The sequence below is a fragment of the Salvelinus fontinalis genome, chromosome 14, assembly GCF_029448725.1.
Source record: "Salvelinus fontinalis isolate EN_2023a chromosome 14, ASM2944872v1, whole genome shotgun sequence".
Classification (NCBI taxonomy): domain Eukaryota; kingdom Metazoa; phylum Chordata; class Actinopteri; order Salmoniformes; family Salmonidae; genus Salvelinus; species Salvelinus fontinalis.
In genome coordinates, this window is record NC_074678.1 from 14,944,871 (window position 1) to 14,960,672 (window position 15,802).

Here is a 15,802-nt window from a genome sequence, read left to right on the forward strand (position 1 = left end):
AGGGAGGGAGGAAATGGGGGGAAGGAGAAGGAGGAGGGAGAAACAAGGGAAGAAAGAGAGAGGGGGCGGGAGCGGAGGAGGAGAAAGGAAGAGGGAGAAACGGGAAGAAAGAGAGGGCCCTGGTCAAAAGTAGTGCACTATAACAGGAATAGGGTTCCATTTGGGATGGGAGATACCTAGTCAGTTGTACAACTGAATGTATTCAACTGAAATGCCTGAGCAGGGGTGTGTTTACCTGGGCTTGCCATTTCCTCCAGAAGCCTCCTTCCCTGAAGGTTGGGACCCCACTCTCTCCGCTCAACACTGATCCCGTCAAGATGGCCACGTGTTTGGCTTTAGAGAACACGTCACTGAACACTGCCAGGTCTGACAAACAAAGAAAGCAGACAGAGACAGACAGACAAAGCATCAGTTAACCCAGGAACTAAATGGGATGTACGATTTCACTGTGCGTGTGTGTGTGTGTGTGTGCGTGCGCGCGTGCGTGCGTGTGCGTGGGCATGCGTGTCTGTGTACTAGTCCTACCCGAGCTGTGTCTGGCCATATCCTGTCTGCCCTGGGTCCGGGGCTCTTTGAGACGGACACAAAGCTGAGAGATGATGCCTCTACTGGTGCACTGACGTACAATCATCAGGGTTAACTAACTCAGGGCTGGGACAGACAGGAAGAGAGAATACACACATTTTAAAAAGAACACAGGAAGAGAGAATACACATATATGAAACACACATTAAGAAGTAATGGGTCACCAGAATACCTCTACCCCACAGATGTTGACACAGCAAAGGACAGTGAACTTAATTCAATTCTGACAAAAAACATGATTTATCACAGAGGGACAATTACTTTGGACACACAAAGGTTTCTTGAGCTCTGAAGATGACAGCTATCTAGTATCCAATGCAACTCAAGCACAGGGCTGTGTTCAGCATAGCCGCGAGAAGTAGGGGTACCGAGGGTGCTACAGCACCCCCTGATGAATCCAAATACAGTACCAGTCAAAAGTTTGGACACACCTACTCATTAAAGGGTTGTTCTTTATTTTTACTATTTTCTACATTGTACAACAATAGTGAAGACATCAAAACTAGGAAATAACACATATAGAATCATCTAGTAACCAAAAAAGTGTTAAACAAATCAAATATTTTGAATTTGATATTCTTCAAAGTAGCCACCCTTCGCCTTGATGGCAGCTTTACACACTTTTGTCATTCTCTCAACATGCTTCATGAGGTAGTCACCTGGAATGCAATTCAATTATAACAGCGGTGCCTTGTTAAAAGTTAATTTGTGGAATTTCTTTCCAACTTAATGCGTTTGAGCCAGTTAGTTGTGTTGTGACAAGGTGGGGGTGGTATACAGAAGATAGCCCTATTTGGTAAAAGATCAAGTCCATATTATGGCAAGAACAGCTCAAATAAGTAAAGAGAAACAACAGTCCATCATTACTTTAAGACATGAAGGTCAGTCAATCCGGAAGATTTCAAGAACTTTGAAAGTGTCTTCAAGTGCAGTCGCAAAAACCATCAAGCGCTATGATGAAACTGGCTCTCATGAGGACCGCCACAGGAAAGGAAGACCCAGAGTTACCTCTGCTGCAGAGGATAAGTTCATTAGAGTTAACAGCGCCTGAGATTGCAGCCCAAATAAATGCTTCACAGAGTTCAAGTAACAGACACATCTCAACATCAACTGTTCAGAGGAGACTGCGTGAATCAGGCCTTCATGGTCGAATTACTGCAAAGAAATCATTATTAAAGGACACCAATACGAAGAAGATAACTTTCTTGGGCCAAGAAACACGAGTTAGACCGGTGGAAATCTGTCCTTTGGTCTGAAGAGTCCAAATTTGAGATTTTTGGTTCCAACCGCCGTGTCTTTGTGAGACGCAGAGTATGTGAACAGATGATCTCCGCATGTGTGGTTCCCACCTTGAAGCATGGAGGAGATATGATGGTGTGGGGATGATTTGCTGGTGACACGGTCTGTGATTTATTTAGAATTCAAGGCACACATAACCAGCATGGCTACCACAGCATTCTGCATCGTTACGCCATCCCATCTGGTTGGCGCTTAGTGGGACTATCATTTGTTTTTCAACAGGACAATGACCAAACACACCTCTAGGCTGTGTAAGGGCTATTTGACCAAGAAGGAGAGCATTAGCCACCTATTTCATTTATCTGTATTTTTTTTTACTACTCTAGGGTTATTATTATTGCTTGGATAACCTCATTAACTATTATGTATTGATTTATTTGTCATTATTTTATGCTGTGCGCACTGAATTATCACTGAGAGTTATAAGAGTTATCACTGAATTATCACGGTGAAGTATTGTAATGTTTGTTTATGTTTCAATTAATCCCATAAGGGATGGGCACGAAAATAAAATGTTGTTGATTTCGTCATTCATTTACTATGTTATGTCTAGTCTATGAGACCAGGCTGGAATTTATCCATGTCCTTACCCTGTTTAGGCAGTATATGTAAGAGGTGTGGTGTGTTGTGTATTGTGATTGGAAAGTGCTATTGGTTGACACAGTTGTTTTTTTCATTCGCTTGACGGAATTTGATTACACGATTTAAATGTTTGAGATGAACAAATCAGGTGACAAATGGAGAAACGCGCTGTAAATGACAATGATTTCGTTCGTGTTTGCATATCAGCGACACTTCTGGTTCAATTCTGTCTATTGTACCATCCACTAGATGGCGTGAGCTTGATTTCAAAAGAGAGAAAATAGTTGGAGAATAGCAGCTTTCAGATGGCATGGGGGTGGTGCATGTAGATTGGTGTTTGCTTACAGATCACTTGACAACTATTAGAAACCCCTGCCATGAAGGCTGTGGAATCCAACATAATACGCCATAATGAAGAAGACCGATAGTCTAGACATCTAACTCCCATCGTGTAGTAGTGTAAGGTTTGGTACTTGAGAGAAAGGGCTAGACAGTCTCAGGATAGGATCCCCAATTATACGGATTTACACTGATGATGTGTTCTCACAATAGCAACTATGTGTTATTCTTTGCTATGGCAGACAGGGAAAGTGTGTGTGTATTCCACTTTATCTTTTCATAAGGGAGGAGGGACTTCTTCTAATCGAATGTCACTGCTCATCTCGTGCCACTGGAGGTGGTTCGCCCATCTTTCTCTCTCTCTCTCTCCCTCTTCCCGTCACCTCCGTTTCTCATCGACCGCCCCTCCTACACCGTCTGCCCGTGCATGAGCGTTGGCGGCGCCGAGTGTTGTCTCGCTCAGTCCCGCCGGTTGCCCGTGGACAGAAGTTGCCCGACCGAGGACACCTAAATGGCGGCGTTACCGGAGGATGAGATTGACCGTCGGCCGATCCGGAGAGTTCGGTCCAAGAGCGATACGCCTTACATCACCGAGGCCCGTCTCTCTCTCCACCTGGAGACAGGTAGGTGAAACACGCGCGCACCGCCGCACAGACATACACGCACTGTCAGACTGCGTGGACCTAGTGGTTGGCTAGATGTGGGGTTCGCGGTTCGACTCATTGTGTTACAGACAGTAGCTCAAGGAGATGCGTGTTATGGAAAACTATGTGATGTATTTTTCTCCCCATTTTGCCAATTGTATGCTATCAAATGGAGAGGATTGTGTTATGACATACTATCTGTGATGTTATAGCCTGCCTGTGTTCAGAGCTGCGCTGCGGCTTGATGGGAATGTGATAACTATGCACACAGTGCCTCCTTCATGCATTGTATATCAGGCAGCTGAGCGAATATAGTCTTGTATTTGGATTGGTTTCCAACGTGTAGGCTATATTTAAGATGACATTATAGGCCTATATTATGAAGAGGATTTTCAAAATAATGTCGATGAAATGATTTTCCAATGAAAGGGTCTGTTATCTTGCACTGTTGTCGATTAGGCTCGAACCAACTGGCCATGCATTTTAAATCTAAACCCAATATTCTGCAGCTGAATCCATTACTGTTTTTGGTTAGATAGTGTGACTGTGCGGCTTCTAGCTGGTTTGCAGATTTCCAGAGTGAATGACTCGATTCACTTGCATGAATGCAGCTGGACTTGTTCTAAAATCTAGGCTACATTCTCACTGTGACCGACCAGATCCAATTTTAGAGGTTGCTTCTGTTTTGGGGTTCGTGTGACCGACCGATAGTAGCCTGTTCTGCATCTACAATAGCCAACAGCCTGTAGGCTACACGCGTCACGCGCAGGAGCTGTCCTCTCTGTCATGGTGCTTAAACTGAAACTGCCACCGTCCCAAATCACGCGACAGACAGCGGACCCCGATTGATTAGTACGAACGTTATTTTCCACACATCAGATTATTCACGTCTTGACAGATATTCATAATATATGGGTAACTATACTCTTAAGGTTTGTGGATGTGTCAAACGACTCCCCCTATCCAACGTTATAAATCCCAGTCACGTGGTGTGCAGTGAGCGTATATTCTCCCTATCCGACAGATGCCAACTCTCCGTGGAGGAAGCCTCGCATGGCTGGCTATTATTCTGCTCTACCTGGCACATTTTTCTTAGCCAGGTATTTTCCTGGTGTTCAGTTTATTTGCGGAATTTATTCGGTATTCCATTATGGATTATCATTGATTTGGGAGTTGGGTTAGATACATTTATATGAATTGCTTTAATGTAGCCTAAACTTGCGGTAAATGCATTATTCTAGTTGACAATTGTATACAGATTAAATGTATAGTAGCCTGCAACAGTACAGCAATCCATGTAGTCAGTCACGCATGGCTCCATTTGTGCTCCAGGATACGCTGTACATGGATGAAATCATCCACATGCTCGCCTTAAACAGAGTTCTTACCCATCCCTCATAGTCTCACAGACAGTGCTCCCACCAACCCGCCTCGCAGAATAAGGGAACATCACAGAGAGTTAACACACACAGGGAACTTTATTGTCAAACAGCAGTAATGATCATGGAACTGGTCTGAAAGGTACAGAGAATGAGAGATAATGAATATAAATGGATGCAGTAAATACAGCAGAATAACTACATGTAATAACATGGATATAAACAGTGCAATTGTGCAAAGGAATGGAATAGATTATTGAAAGCAATAGTACAACAGTGATAGTGATTAATAAAACGAAGGACTGTATGAAATAAACAAACATGTTAAATGTAATGTATCATACATAACCCAGTAGTAACCATACAGGGAATAATAATTACTAACAAATAATAAACAAAGGCAAGTCCCAGCCAAAACAACAATAAACACTACTCACTTTTACCCACGCAATCGCTGCGCATACTGCCATACATCCACCTCTTATCTGCACTGTAGGCAACCGCCAGCGCGACAAGGTCTTATTTCTAGGGATACAAGAGCATGCATCAGGCCTGGCTAGCCAGTGCAGGATCAGGTAGATGTTTTCATCCAATCAGAGTGTGCATGATCAGCTCATGCAAAGAGTGTGGGCCAAGTGGGCAAAAGCTGATGGGCTGAGACCATGGCTCCTCACGTGAGGAGAGCTAGGGTGTGTTCCTAAATTCACTCCAGAGCAGTGGTATTCAAAGTCGGGGTCGGGACTGCTAGTGGGGTCTCAAAATGTTTTTTTTTTTTAAATGGGGGGGGGGGGGGTAGAAAAAAATAGTACAGATTACTGTATGGGACAATATACAACGTTTTTGAAAAAGATCATTTGAAATATGCAATTTTATTGAGTAAATGTATTTATTGTTTTCTTTTCATTTTGATAAGAGATGAAAACGCAATGAAATTAAGGTTATTTGTTTATATAAAAATGTACATTTACAGATTTTAAGGCTGTGTCATTAGATTTTGGTTAGGGTGGGGTCGCAAGAAATTAGTGGGGGGGGGAAATCAGGTCCTCAGAAATTCTGGCAGAAAAAAATGGGGTCCCCGCTGAAAATGTTTGAATACCACTGCTCTAGAGTGTCAGAGTGCGCTCTGGGCGTTTGTAAATTCAAAGCATTGCCAGAATGTTGTTCGTAAATTCAGAGTGTTTCGTTATCGTGGCATTCAAAGCGCACATTTTGGATGCACTGGCCAAGGAGTAGGGTTGATCCAAGTATTCAGCAGTCAAGCAACCATGCCAACTGGCTAAAGTTGGCTAGCTCTCTAGCTACTTTGACACAAATGAGAGAACAATCAACATTTTACTTACCCTAGCAGAGCTGGTAGAGCTGCTGTCTGGGAGCAAGACATCCTGGTCCGCGATGGGGCTGGTTTTCTTTTTGTAATCCGTGATTGACTGTAGACCCTGCCACATGTACCTCTTGTGTCTGAGCCGTTGAATTGCGACTCTACTTTGTCTCTATACTGACACTTAGCTTGTTTGATTGCCTTGTGGAGGGAATAGCTACACTGTTTGTATTCGGTCATGTTTCCGGTCACCTTGCCCTGGTTAAAAGCAGTGGTTTGCGCTTTCAGTTTCGCGCGAATGCTGCCATCAATCCACGGTTTCTGGTTTGGGAATGTTTTAATAGTTGCTGTGGGTACGACGTCGCCGATGCACTTGCTAATAAACTTGCTCACCGAATCAGCGTATTCGTCAATGTTGTTGTTTGACGCAGTGCGGAACATATCCCAATCCACGTGATCGAAGCAATCTTGAAGCGTGGAATCCAATTGGTCGGACCAGCGTTGAACGGACCTGAGCACGGGAGCTTCCTGTTTTAGTCTCTGTCTCTAGGCTGGGAGCAACAAAATGGAGTCGTGGTCAGCTTTTCCAAAAGGAGGGTGGGGGAGGGCCTTATATGTGTCATGGAAGTTAGAATAACAATGATCTAGGGTTTTACCAGCCCTGGTAGCACAATCGATATGCTGATAAAATTTAGGGAGTCTTGTTTTCAGATTAGCCTTGTTAAAATCCCCAGCTACAATGAATGCAGCCTCAGGATATGTGGTTTCCAGTTTACATAGAGTCAAATAAAGTTTGTTCAGGGCCGTTGATGTGTCTGCTTGGGGGGGAATATACACGACTGTGATTATAATCGAAGAGAATTCTCTTGGTAGATAATGCAGTCGGCATTTGATTGTGAGGAATTCCAAGTCAGGTGAACAGAAGGACTTGAGTTCCTGTATGTTATGATCACACCACGTCTCGTTAATCATAAGGCATACCCCCCCACCCCTCTTCTTACCAGAAAGATGCTTGTTTCTGTCGGCGCGATGCATGAAGAAACCAGGTGGCTGTACCGACTCAGATAGCGTGTCCCGAGTGAGCCATGTTTCCGTGAAACAAAGAACGTTACAGTCTAGGATGTCTCTCTGGAATGCTACCCTTGCTCGGATTTCGTCTACCTTGTTGTCAAGAGACTGGACATTGGCGAGTAGTATGCTCGGGAGATGTGCCTGTCTCCGGAGCCTGACCAGAAGACCGCTCCGTCTGCCCCTTTTACGGCGACGTTGTTTTGGTTCGCCGGCTGGGATCCGATCCATTGTCCTGGGTGGTGGACCAAACAGAGGATCCGCTTCGGGAAAGTCGTATTCTTGGTTGTAATGTTGGTGAGTTGACGTTGCTCTTATATCCAGTAGTTCTTCCCGACTGTATGCAATAAAATCTAAGATTACCTGGGGTACCAATGTAATAAATAACACATAAAAAAACTAAATACTGCATAGTTTCCTAAGAACGCGAAGCGAGGCGGCAATCTCTGTCGGCGCCGGAAGTCAGACAGTTCTGTAGAACGGGTTCTACATGGAACCCAAAAGGGTTTTTACCTGGAACCAAAAGGATTCATTTGCAACCAAAAGTGGTTCTTTAAAGGGTGCTCCTGTGGGGACAGCTGAAGAAACCCTTTAATGTTCTAGATACCGCTTGGTGGCAAACATGGCACATATTTAAAGGAAGGTTCTGTCTAAATATGTTACCTGTCGGGGCTTTGGTGATCTTTAGAATAAATTGGGTATGTACTGTACATTGGTGTTTGATGTGTGACATCACAGCTCAGAGATTGTCACAGCCAAACCAGGGCCTCTCCTCTGTCACGTCTTGCTGCCAGACTGTACACATCAATATTATATCCTTCAGTTTGGCAATGAGGCTTACAATCTATATCATTGTCTTTTTCTTGATCTCCTTAACCTCTCCTCATCCTCCCCTTCCTCGCTCTCTCTATGTTCTGTTCTGGCTTGACATTCTAAATGTTCTGTTCTGGCTTGACATTCTAAATGTTCTGTTCTGGCTTGACATTCTAAATGTTCTGTTTTGGCTTGACATTCTAAATGTTCTGTTCTGGCTTGACATTCTAAATGTTCTGTTTTGGCTTGACATTCTAAATGTTCTGTTCTGGCTTGACATTCCTCTGCTGAACGTTCCAGTGTTCCTTTCTTCCCCCACCCACCCAGACCGATTCTGAAAGCAGCTATGTGTGTGTTTGCATGTATGTGTGCATGTGCGTGTGTGTGTGCGTGCAATTGTAAATTGTAAATTGTAAATCAGGTCATTTTGGTCAGGGCTTAGTGCTGTTCTGTTCTGTTCACAAAAAACAAGATCTTCCCAAACGCATTCATTACCCTGCTCTGCTCTTCTCTACACCCTGCCAAAACAGACGGCCCACTGAGACAGCCCTGAATGGGAGAGATGGTACAGAGAGCTAGAAGGGGGAGAGGTAAAGAGAGAGAGACAGAGACAGAGAGTGACAGAGAGATGGAGAGAGAGGTAGAGAGAGTGAGTGACAGCCTGTCAGATATGGAGAAAGAATAGACAGAGAAAGATAGAGAGAAAGCGAGACACAGACAGACAGACAGACAGACAGACAGACAGACAGACAGACAGACAGACAGACAGACAGACAGACAGACAGACAGACAGACAGACAGACGGTAAGAGAAACAGACAGAGAGGGGCCTTTTAACTAGACGGCAGCGGATAGAGAGGGAGGCTCTCTCTGTGGCTCTCCCACTGTGTTGACTGTTGACCAGGGCCGAGTTAGATCTCACTGCACAAGAACTCTTCATCACAATAAGCTAATAACTGTTAACATGCTGACTGGTTGCTTCAATGCCATACTCTGTCAATTCAATTCAATTCAAGGGGCTTTATTGGCATGGGAAACATGTGTTAACATTGCCAAAGCAAATGAGGTAGACAATACACAAAAGTGAAACAAACAAAACGAATTAACAGTAAACATTACACATACAGAAGTTTCAAAACAATAAAGACATTACGAGTGTCATATTAAATATATACAGTGTTGTAACAATGTACAAATGGTTAAAGCACACAAGTTAAAATAAGTAAGCATAAATATGGGTTGTATTTACAATGGTGTTTGTTTTTCACTGGTTGCCCTTTTCTCTGTCTGAGTATGTGCTTGTTATGAGACACACACTCTTAAAAGGATGAATAGAGACTTTTATATATGCACCCGGGCACAAACATACATGTGTACCTACAAGCACACAAACATACTCTCTCTCCTTTTTTGTCTCACACACACACACACACACACACACACACACACACACACACACACACACACACACACACACACACAGAGTGAAAACATTAGCCAGACCTTGAGGAGGATGTATCAGGGGGAGCTACCTGTGTAGAATATAAAACCACAGGGACTGTCAGACTGGTCTGCAGTGCAGAGGAAAGGAAAAGAGAAGCCTATTCACTAGGCTCTCTATCACTGCTGCTCATCTCAACAACACAAAGAAGGAGGAAATCACACTCTTCCTCTCCAGCCAGGGGGTCCAGACTTACTGCAGACAGAAAGTCAGTTTTAACAAGACAGTGTTTGTACTGAAGAGAAAACTCAGAGCTCAGCTAACTCAGAGATGAAAGTTTAGTTCAATTGTTAGATAGTTTGGAGCCTAGGTCTTGGATGACAGGGTCAGTAGTTTATCCGAACAATGTGACATGACAAGGTATAACTCTGGGAGTTAGTTATGTCAGGGGATGTGGCCACTTGGAAGCAGTGACTCTCCTTGGGGTTAGCTATGCCGTCACAGCACATCAGAGTATGACATAATTGTGATATACCGTGACTGGTTGCTCCCTGGAGCAGACGTCATCAGAGATGTCGGCAGAGGAGGAGGAAAGAGAAAGAGGGACATAAACATGTTGAGAGAGATGGTGTTACTCATCGCCATGGAATAGTGCCATGGCCAATCACATTGATACGCACACAGACACACACACACACACACATCCCACGGGCTGTGCTGTCCTGCCACTTTGCATTTACTTCAGCACAACAGAGTCTGGCCAGAGGGAGAAAAACAATTGAGAGAGAGAGGCCAGTGAAGAGAGAGAGAGAGAGAGAGAGAGAGAGAGAGAGAGAGAGAGAGAGAGAGAGAGAGAGAGAGAGAGAGAGAGAGAGAGAGAGAGAGAGAGAGAGAGAGAGAGAGAGAGAGAGAGAGAGAGAGAGAGAGAGAGAGAGAGAGAGAGAGAGAGAGAGAGAGAGAGAGAGTCTTGAAATGTCTATATTCTTTTGGAACTTTTGTGAGTGTAATGTTTACTGTTAATTTTTATAATGTTTTTCACTTTTGTTAATGATCTATTTCACTTGCTTTGGCAATGTAAACACGTTTCCCATGCCAATAAAGCCCTTAAATTGAATTGAATTGAATTGAGAGAGAGAGAGAGAGAGGCCAGTGAAGAAAGACAGAGGACAGTGAATAGAGAGAGAGAGAGAGAGAGAGAGAGAGAGAGAGAGAGAGAGAGAGAGAGAGAGGGGGGCAAGTGAAGAGAGCTAGAGAAGCCAGTGAAGAGAGAGAGGGGGGCTAGTGAAGAGAGAGAGAGAGGGGCCAGTGAAGAGATAGAGAGGCCAATGTTGAGAGAGAGAGGCTAGTGAAGAGAGAGAGAGGGAGGGGGGGGCAGTGAAGAGAAGGAGAGAAGCCAGTGAAGAGAAAGAGAGAAGCCAGTGAAGAGAGACAAAGAAGCCAGTGAAGAGAAAGAGAGAAGCCAGTGAAGAGAGACAAAGAAGCCAGTGAAGAGAAAGAGAGAAGCCAGTGAAGAGAGACAAAGAAGCCAGTGAAGAGAAAGAGAGAAGCCAGTGAAGAGAGAGAGAGAAGCCAGTGAAGAGAAAGAGAGAAGCCAGTGAAGAGAGAGAGAGAAGCCAGTGAAGAGAAAGAGAGAAGCCAGTGAAGAGAAAGAGAGAAGCCAGTGAAGAGAGAGAGAGAAGCCAGTGAAGAGAAAGAGAGAAGCCAGTGAAGAGAAAGAGAGAAGCCAGTGAAGAGAGAGAGAGAAGCCAGTGAAGAGAAAGAGAGAAGCCAGTGAAGAAAGAGAGAGAGAGGTCAGCTTAGAGAGAGTGCGGCCAGTGAAGCGAGAGAGAGAGAGACTTGCTTTGGCAATGTACACATATGTTTCCCATGCCAATAAATCCCTTAAATTGAAATTGAAATTGAATTGAGAGAGAGAGGGGGGGCAGTGAAGAGAGAGAGAGAGAGACCAGTGAAGATGGAGAGAGAGAGAGGCCAGTGAAGAGAGAGAGGACAGTGAAGAAAGAGAGAGAGAGGCCAATGAAGAAAGAGAGACCAGGGAAGAAAGAGAGAGAGAGGCCAGTGAAGAGAGAGGGAGAGAGAGGTCAGTGAAGAGAGAGAGCGAGGCAAATTAAGAAAGAGAGGGCAGTGAAGAAAGAGAGGCCAGTGAAGAAAGAGAGAGAGGCCAGTGAAGAAAGAGAGATAGAGGCCAGTGAAGAGAGAGGGAGAGAGAGGCCAGTGAAGAGAGAGAGAGAGAGAGAGGAGGGAGGTAGAGAAATGGGGGAGGGAAAGGGATAGAGAGACCAAGAGAGAGAGAGAGAGTTTCACATACACACTCTTATCTCTGTAAAACTACCCAGATATAATAATAGGGGGTTAAACATACAGACCACTACCACTCACTGGGCTGCACCTACGTGGCAGGTTGGCACATCAGTTACACACAGACTGACCTACGTGGCGGGAGTGTTCAGTTTCACTTTGACTCAGCAGACCTTCACTACACACGACTGAGGTTTGAGACATTATGCCCCCAGAAACTCAATGCTAACGGGAAGTCATTTTTTGCCAACACAGCGATACAGATTTAGGATATTAATTTGATCACCCTGTTGCAGGGGAACTTTCCTTGTAGTTCCTTATAGTGTATTTGAGGTTTAAAAAGGCTTCTGAAATTAAAAATGTCCACTTTGAAATTTCAGATGAAAAATGCATCAACCCCTAAAAAAAATCCATTAATTATAATCCACATAATAATTCACATTTCCTGTTGCTGCAGGATTATTTTGCTGCTGTAGCAAACTGTCTCAAATGAAGATCCTACATCTGTAGCTTTAGTATAGTATTAGCACACAGTGTTAGTATCGCTTTTACTGTAGCTTTAGCACTGTACTTTACCCTACATTAATTCTACATGGCTACTCTTTCCTTTCAGGATTTGGATAGCTAGATGGGTAATCAATCATGTTTATTTGGAAAACTGATCCTGATAATCATAGAAAGCTATCTTCTTCTCTTCTGATATGTAGGCTTATCCAGGACACTGTCTTTGTTCAAAGAGGAGACAAATGCAAGATATGCCAGGAATGTTTGAGGCTTGCACTTTTTAGACTGGGCTAGAATTTATTTTGCAAAACTAGCCTGCCAGGCCATAGCATCGTCGCTCCGGGAGATCTGTACACATGAGGCTCCCATTGATGAAGGCTATATCCCATATCCCCAAAACATATTCACCAGCCCTCTGGTTGACCTATTTCCCAAAAACTTTCTCAGTCACAGAAGGCAAATCTATAATACGGAATGCCTTACCAGTAAGTACAGTACAATGTGTGAACTATGATAAAATGAACATTTAAATCCACATATTCGAAGCTCACCCCTAATCCCCATACTCCATAGTAGTTTCCACACAAGATTACCACTTGATCCCAGATGGCAACGCACATTTAGAGAGATACGGAGTAAATTCAGTACACTTGTGAAAAGTTGAATATAAACGTTTATATTCACACATTTTATAACCCGCAATGACTAGTAAAGTATTCCGGATGATAGATTTGAGGAGATTTTGATGAGGATGTTCCATTTTCTCCCTGCTCCATTCATCTCTATTGTTACTTCTAGCAGCATCACACAGTCAGCTGTTACTTATTGTCTGGGTTGGTGGAGACAACACAAGATTCATGAAAAGCAGAGAGTGAAAGAGAAAGAAAGGTAAACCATGTGTGTGTGCATTTCAACCAATCAATCATGTATTTTATAAAGCCCATTTTACAACAGCAGTTGTCACAAAGTGGTATACAGATCGCCAGCCTAAAACCCCACAGAGAAATCAATGCTGTTCAAGACGTTTAAATGTTCATAGATGACCAGCAGGGTCAGATAATACACACAGTTTTTGTATAGGGTGCAATAGTATAACACCTCAGCACCCTGGATGAAATGTCAGTTGGCTTTTCATGGCCAAGCATTAAGAGATCCATAGAAAGATAGAGAGAGATTGGCAGCACAACTGGGTGGACTGGGGACAGGGATAGCTAGGAGTCATCAGGCCAGGTAGTCCTGAGGCATGGTTCTAGGGCTCAGGTCCTCTGGGAAAATAGACATACAGGAGGAAGAGAAAGAGACAGAGAGAGAAAGAGAGACGGGAGCATTAGAGGGAGAATTGTTAAGATCACACAGGACACCAGATAGGACAGACCCTAGCCCCACAGCAGCATAGATAATGGGACTGAGACAGAAAGAGAGACAGGAGCATTAGAGGGAGAATTGTTAAGATCACACAGGACACCAGATAGGACAGACCCTAGCCCCACAGCAGCATAGATAATGGGACTGAGACAGAAAGAGAGACAGGAGCATTAGAGGGAGAATTGTTAAGATCACACAGGACACCAGATAGGACAGACCCTAGCCCCACAGCAGCATAGATAATGGGACTGAGACAGGGGGGGTGTACAAAACATGATGAACTCTTTCCATGACACAGACTGACCAGGTGAATCCAGGTGAAACCTATGATCCCTTGTTGATGTCACTTGTTAAAACCACTTCAATCAGTGTAAATGAACGGGATGAGACCGGTTAAAGAAGGATTTGTGAGCCTTAAGACAATTGAGACATGGATTGTGTATGTGTGCCATTCGGAGGGTGAATGGGCAAGACAAAAGATTTAAGTGCCTTTGAATAGGGTATGGTAGTAGGTGCCAGGCGCACAGGTTTGTGTCAAGAACTGCAACGCTGCTGGGTCTTTCACACTCAACAGTTTCCCGTGTTTATCAAGAATGGTCCACCACCCAAAGGACATTCAGCCAGCTTGACAACAGTGGGACGCATTGGAGTCAACATTGGCCAGCATCCCTGTGGAACGATTTCGACACCTTGTAGAGTCCATGCCCTGACAATTTGAGGCTGTTCTGAGGTTAAAAGGGGGTTCAACGCAATATTAGAAAGGTATTCTTAATGTTTTGTACACTCAGTGTATAACCCTACTCACTTCGCCAAAGGGAAATGACCAGGTCCTGAGACAAGGCTAAGTATAGCCCACAAAGATCCCCACCGCACGAGTCCGACTGTCACGTTCCTGACCTATTTATGTTAGTTGTTATGTGTGTTAGTTGGTCAGGACGTGAGGTTGGGTGGGCATTCTATGTTTTCTGTTTCTATGTTGGTTTTGGTTTGCCTGGTATGGCTCTTGATTAGAGGCAGGTGGTTTGCGTTTTCCTCTAATCAAGAGTCATATTTAGGTAGGGCATTCTCACTGTTTGTTTGTGGGTGATTGTCTCCTGTGTCCGTATGTATGTTTCGTACCACATGGGACTGTAGCGTTTGTTTGTTCGTTTTGTTTCGATGTCGTCTGTTGCCTGTTCGTGAGTTTACGTTTCAGTTATGTAAGTTTATGTTCAGGTTTCGTTCTACGTCGTTTTCTTGTTTTGTAGTTTGAAAGTGTTTTGTATTTGTTTTCGTTTTGCCATCGTATATATAATAAAGATGGCTTATTTCCCACAAGCTGCGTTTTGGTCAGAAGATCCTTCTCTCCTCACCTCATCCGAGGATGAGGAGAGCGTCACCCGTTACACCGACGCAAAACCGGACTGGAAGATTACGTCAGTGACTCGACACACTCAAGTTGATTATAGTGAAAAAGCCTGGGAGAATGTGATGTACCCTCCTAGGGATGGCATGGGAGAATGTGATGTACCCTCCTAGGGATGGCCTGGGAGAATGTGATGTACCCTCCTAGGGATGGCATGGGAGAATGCGAGCAAGCCAGTGACTCAGCCCCCGTAATAGAGGCAGAGGCAGACAGCAAGGGTGGTGAGTCACTCCAGTGCCTTGCCGTTCACCTTCACACCCCTGGGCCTGACTAGACTCAATCATAGAACCAACCTCATTAAGAACTTAAAGGTTTCACATGGATCGGCAGACCATTCCATAGAAGAGGAGCTCTGTAGGAGAAAGCCTTGCTTCCAGCTGTTTGCCTAGAAATCCTAGGAACAATAAGGAGGCCTGCGTCTTGTGACCGTAGCATACGTGTAGGTATGTACAGCAGGACCAAATCATAGAGAGAAATAAGAGCAAGTCCATGTCATGCTTTGTAGGTTAACAGTAAAACCGTGAAATCAGCCATAGCCTTAACAGGAAGCCAGTGTAGAGATTCTAGCAATGGAGAAATATGATCACATTTTGGGGTTTCTAGTTTAGTTTCTAGCAGCTGTATTTTGCACTAGCTGAAGTTTATATAGTGCCTTATCCAGGTAGCTGGAGTGTAGAGCATTACACTAATCTAATCTTAATGTGACAAAGCATGGATTAGCTTTTCTGCATATATATAAAAAATAAAAAAAGATTTCTGATTT

The 15,802-nt window shown here is 44.0% G+C and overlaps 1 protein-coding gene across 1 annotated transcript in view; it reads left to right on the top strand.

The window, feature by feature from the left end:
- Nucleotides 1-2,804: 2,804 nt before the first annotated feature.
- LOC129869530 (phosphatase and actin regulator 1-like) overlaps nucleotides 2,805-15,802 on the top strand; it is a 44,662-nt gene continuing 31,664 nt past the window's right edge. The window contains exon 1 of the mRNA XM_055944008.1: nucleotides 2,805-3,428. Within this exon, the coding sequence (XP_055799983.1) occupies nucleotides 3,317-3,428 (112 nt within the window). The 5' untranslated portion in view covers nucleotides 2,805-3,316. The remainder of the gene's footprint in view (nucleotides 3,429-15,802) is intronic.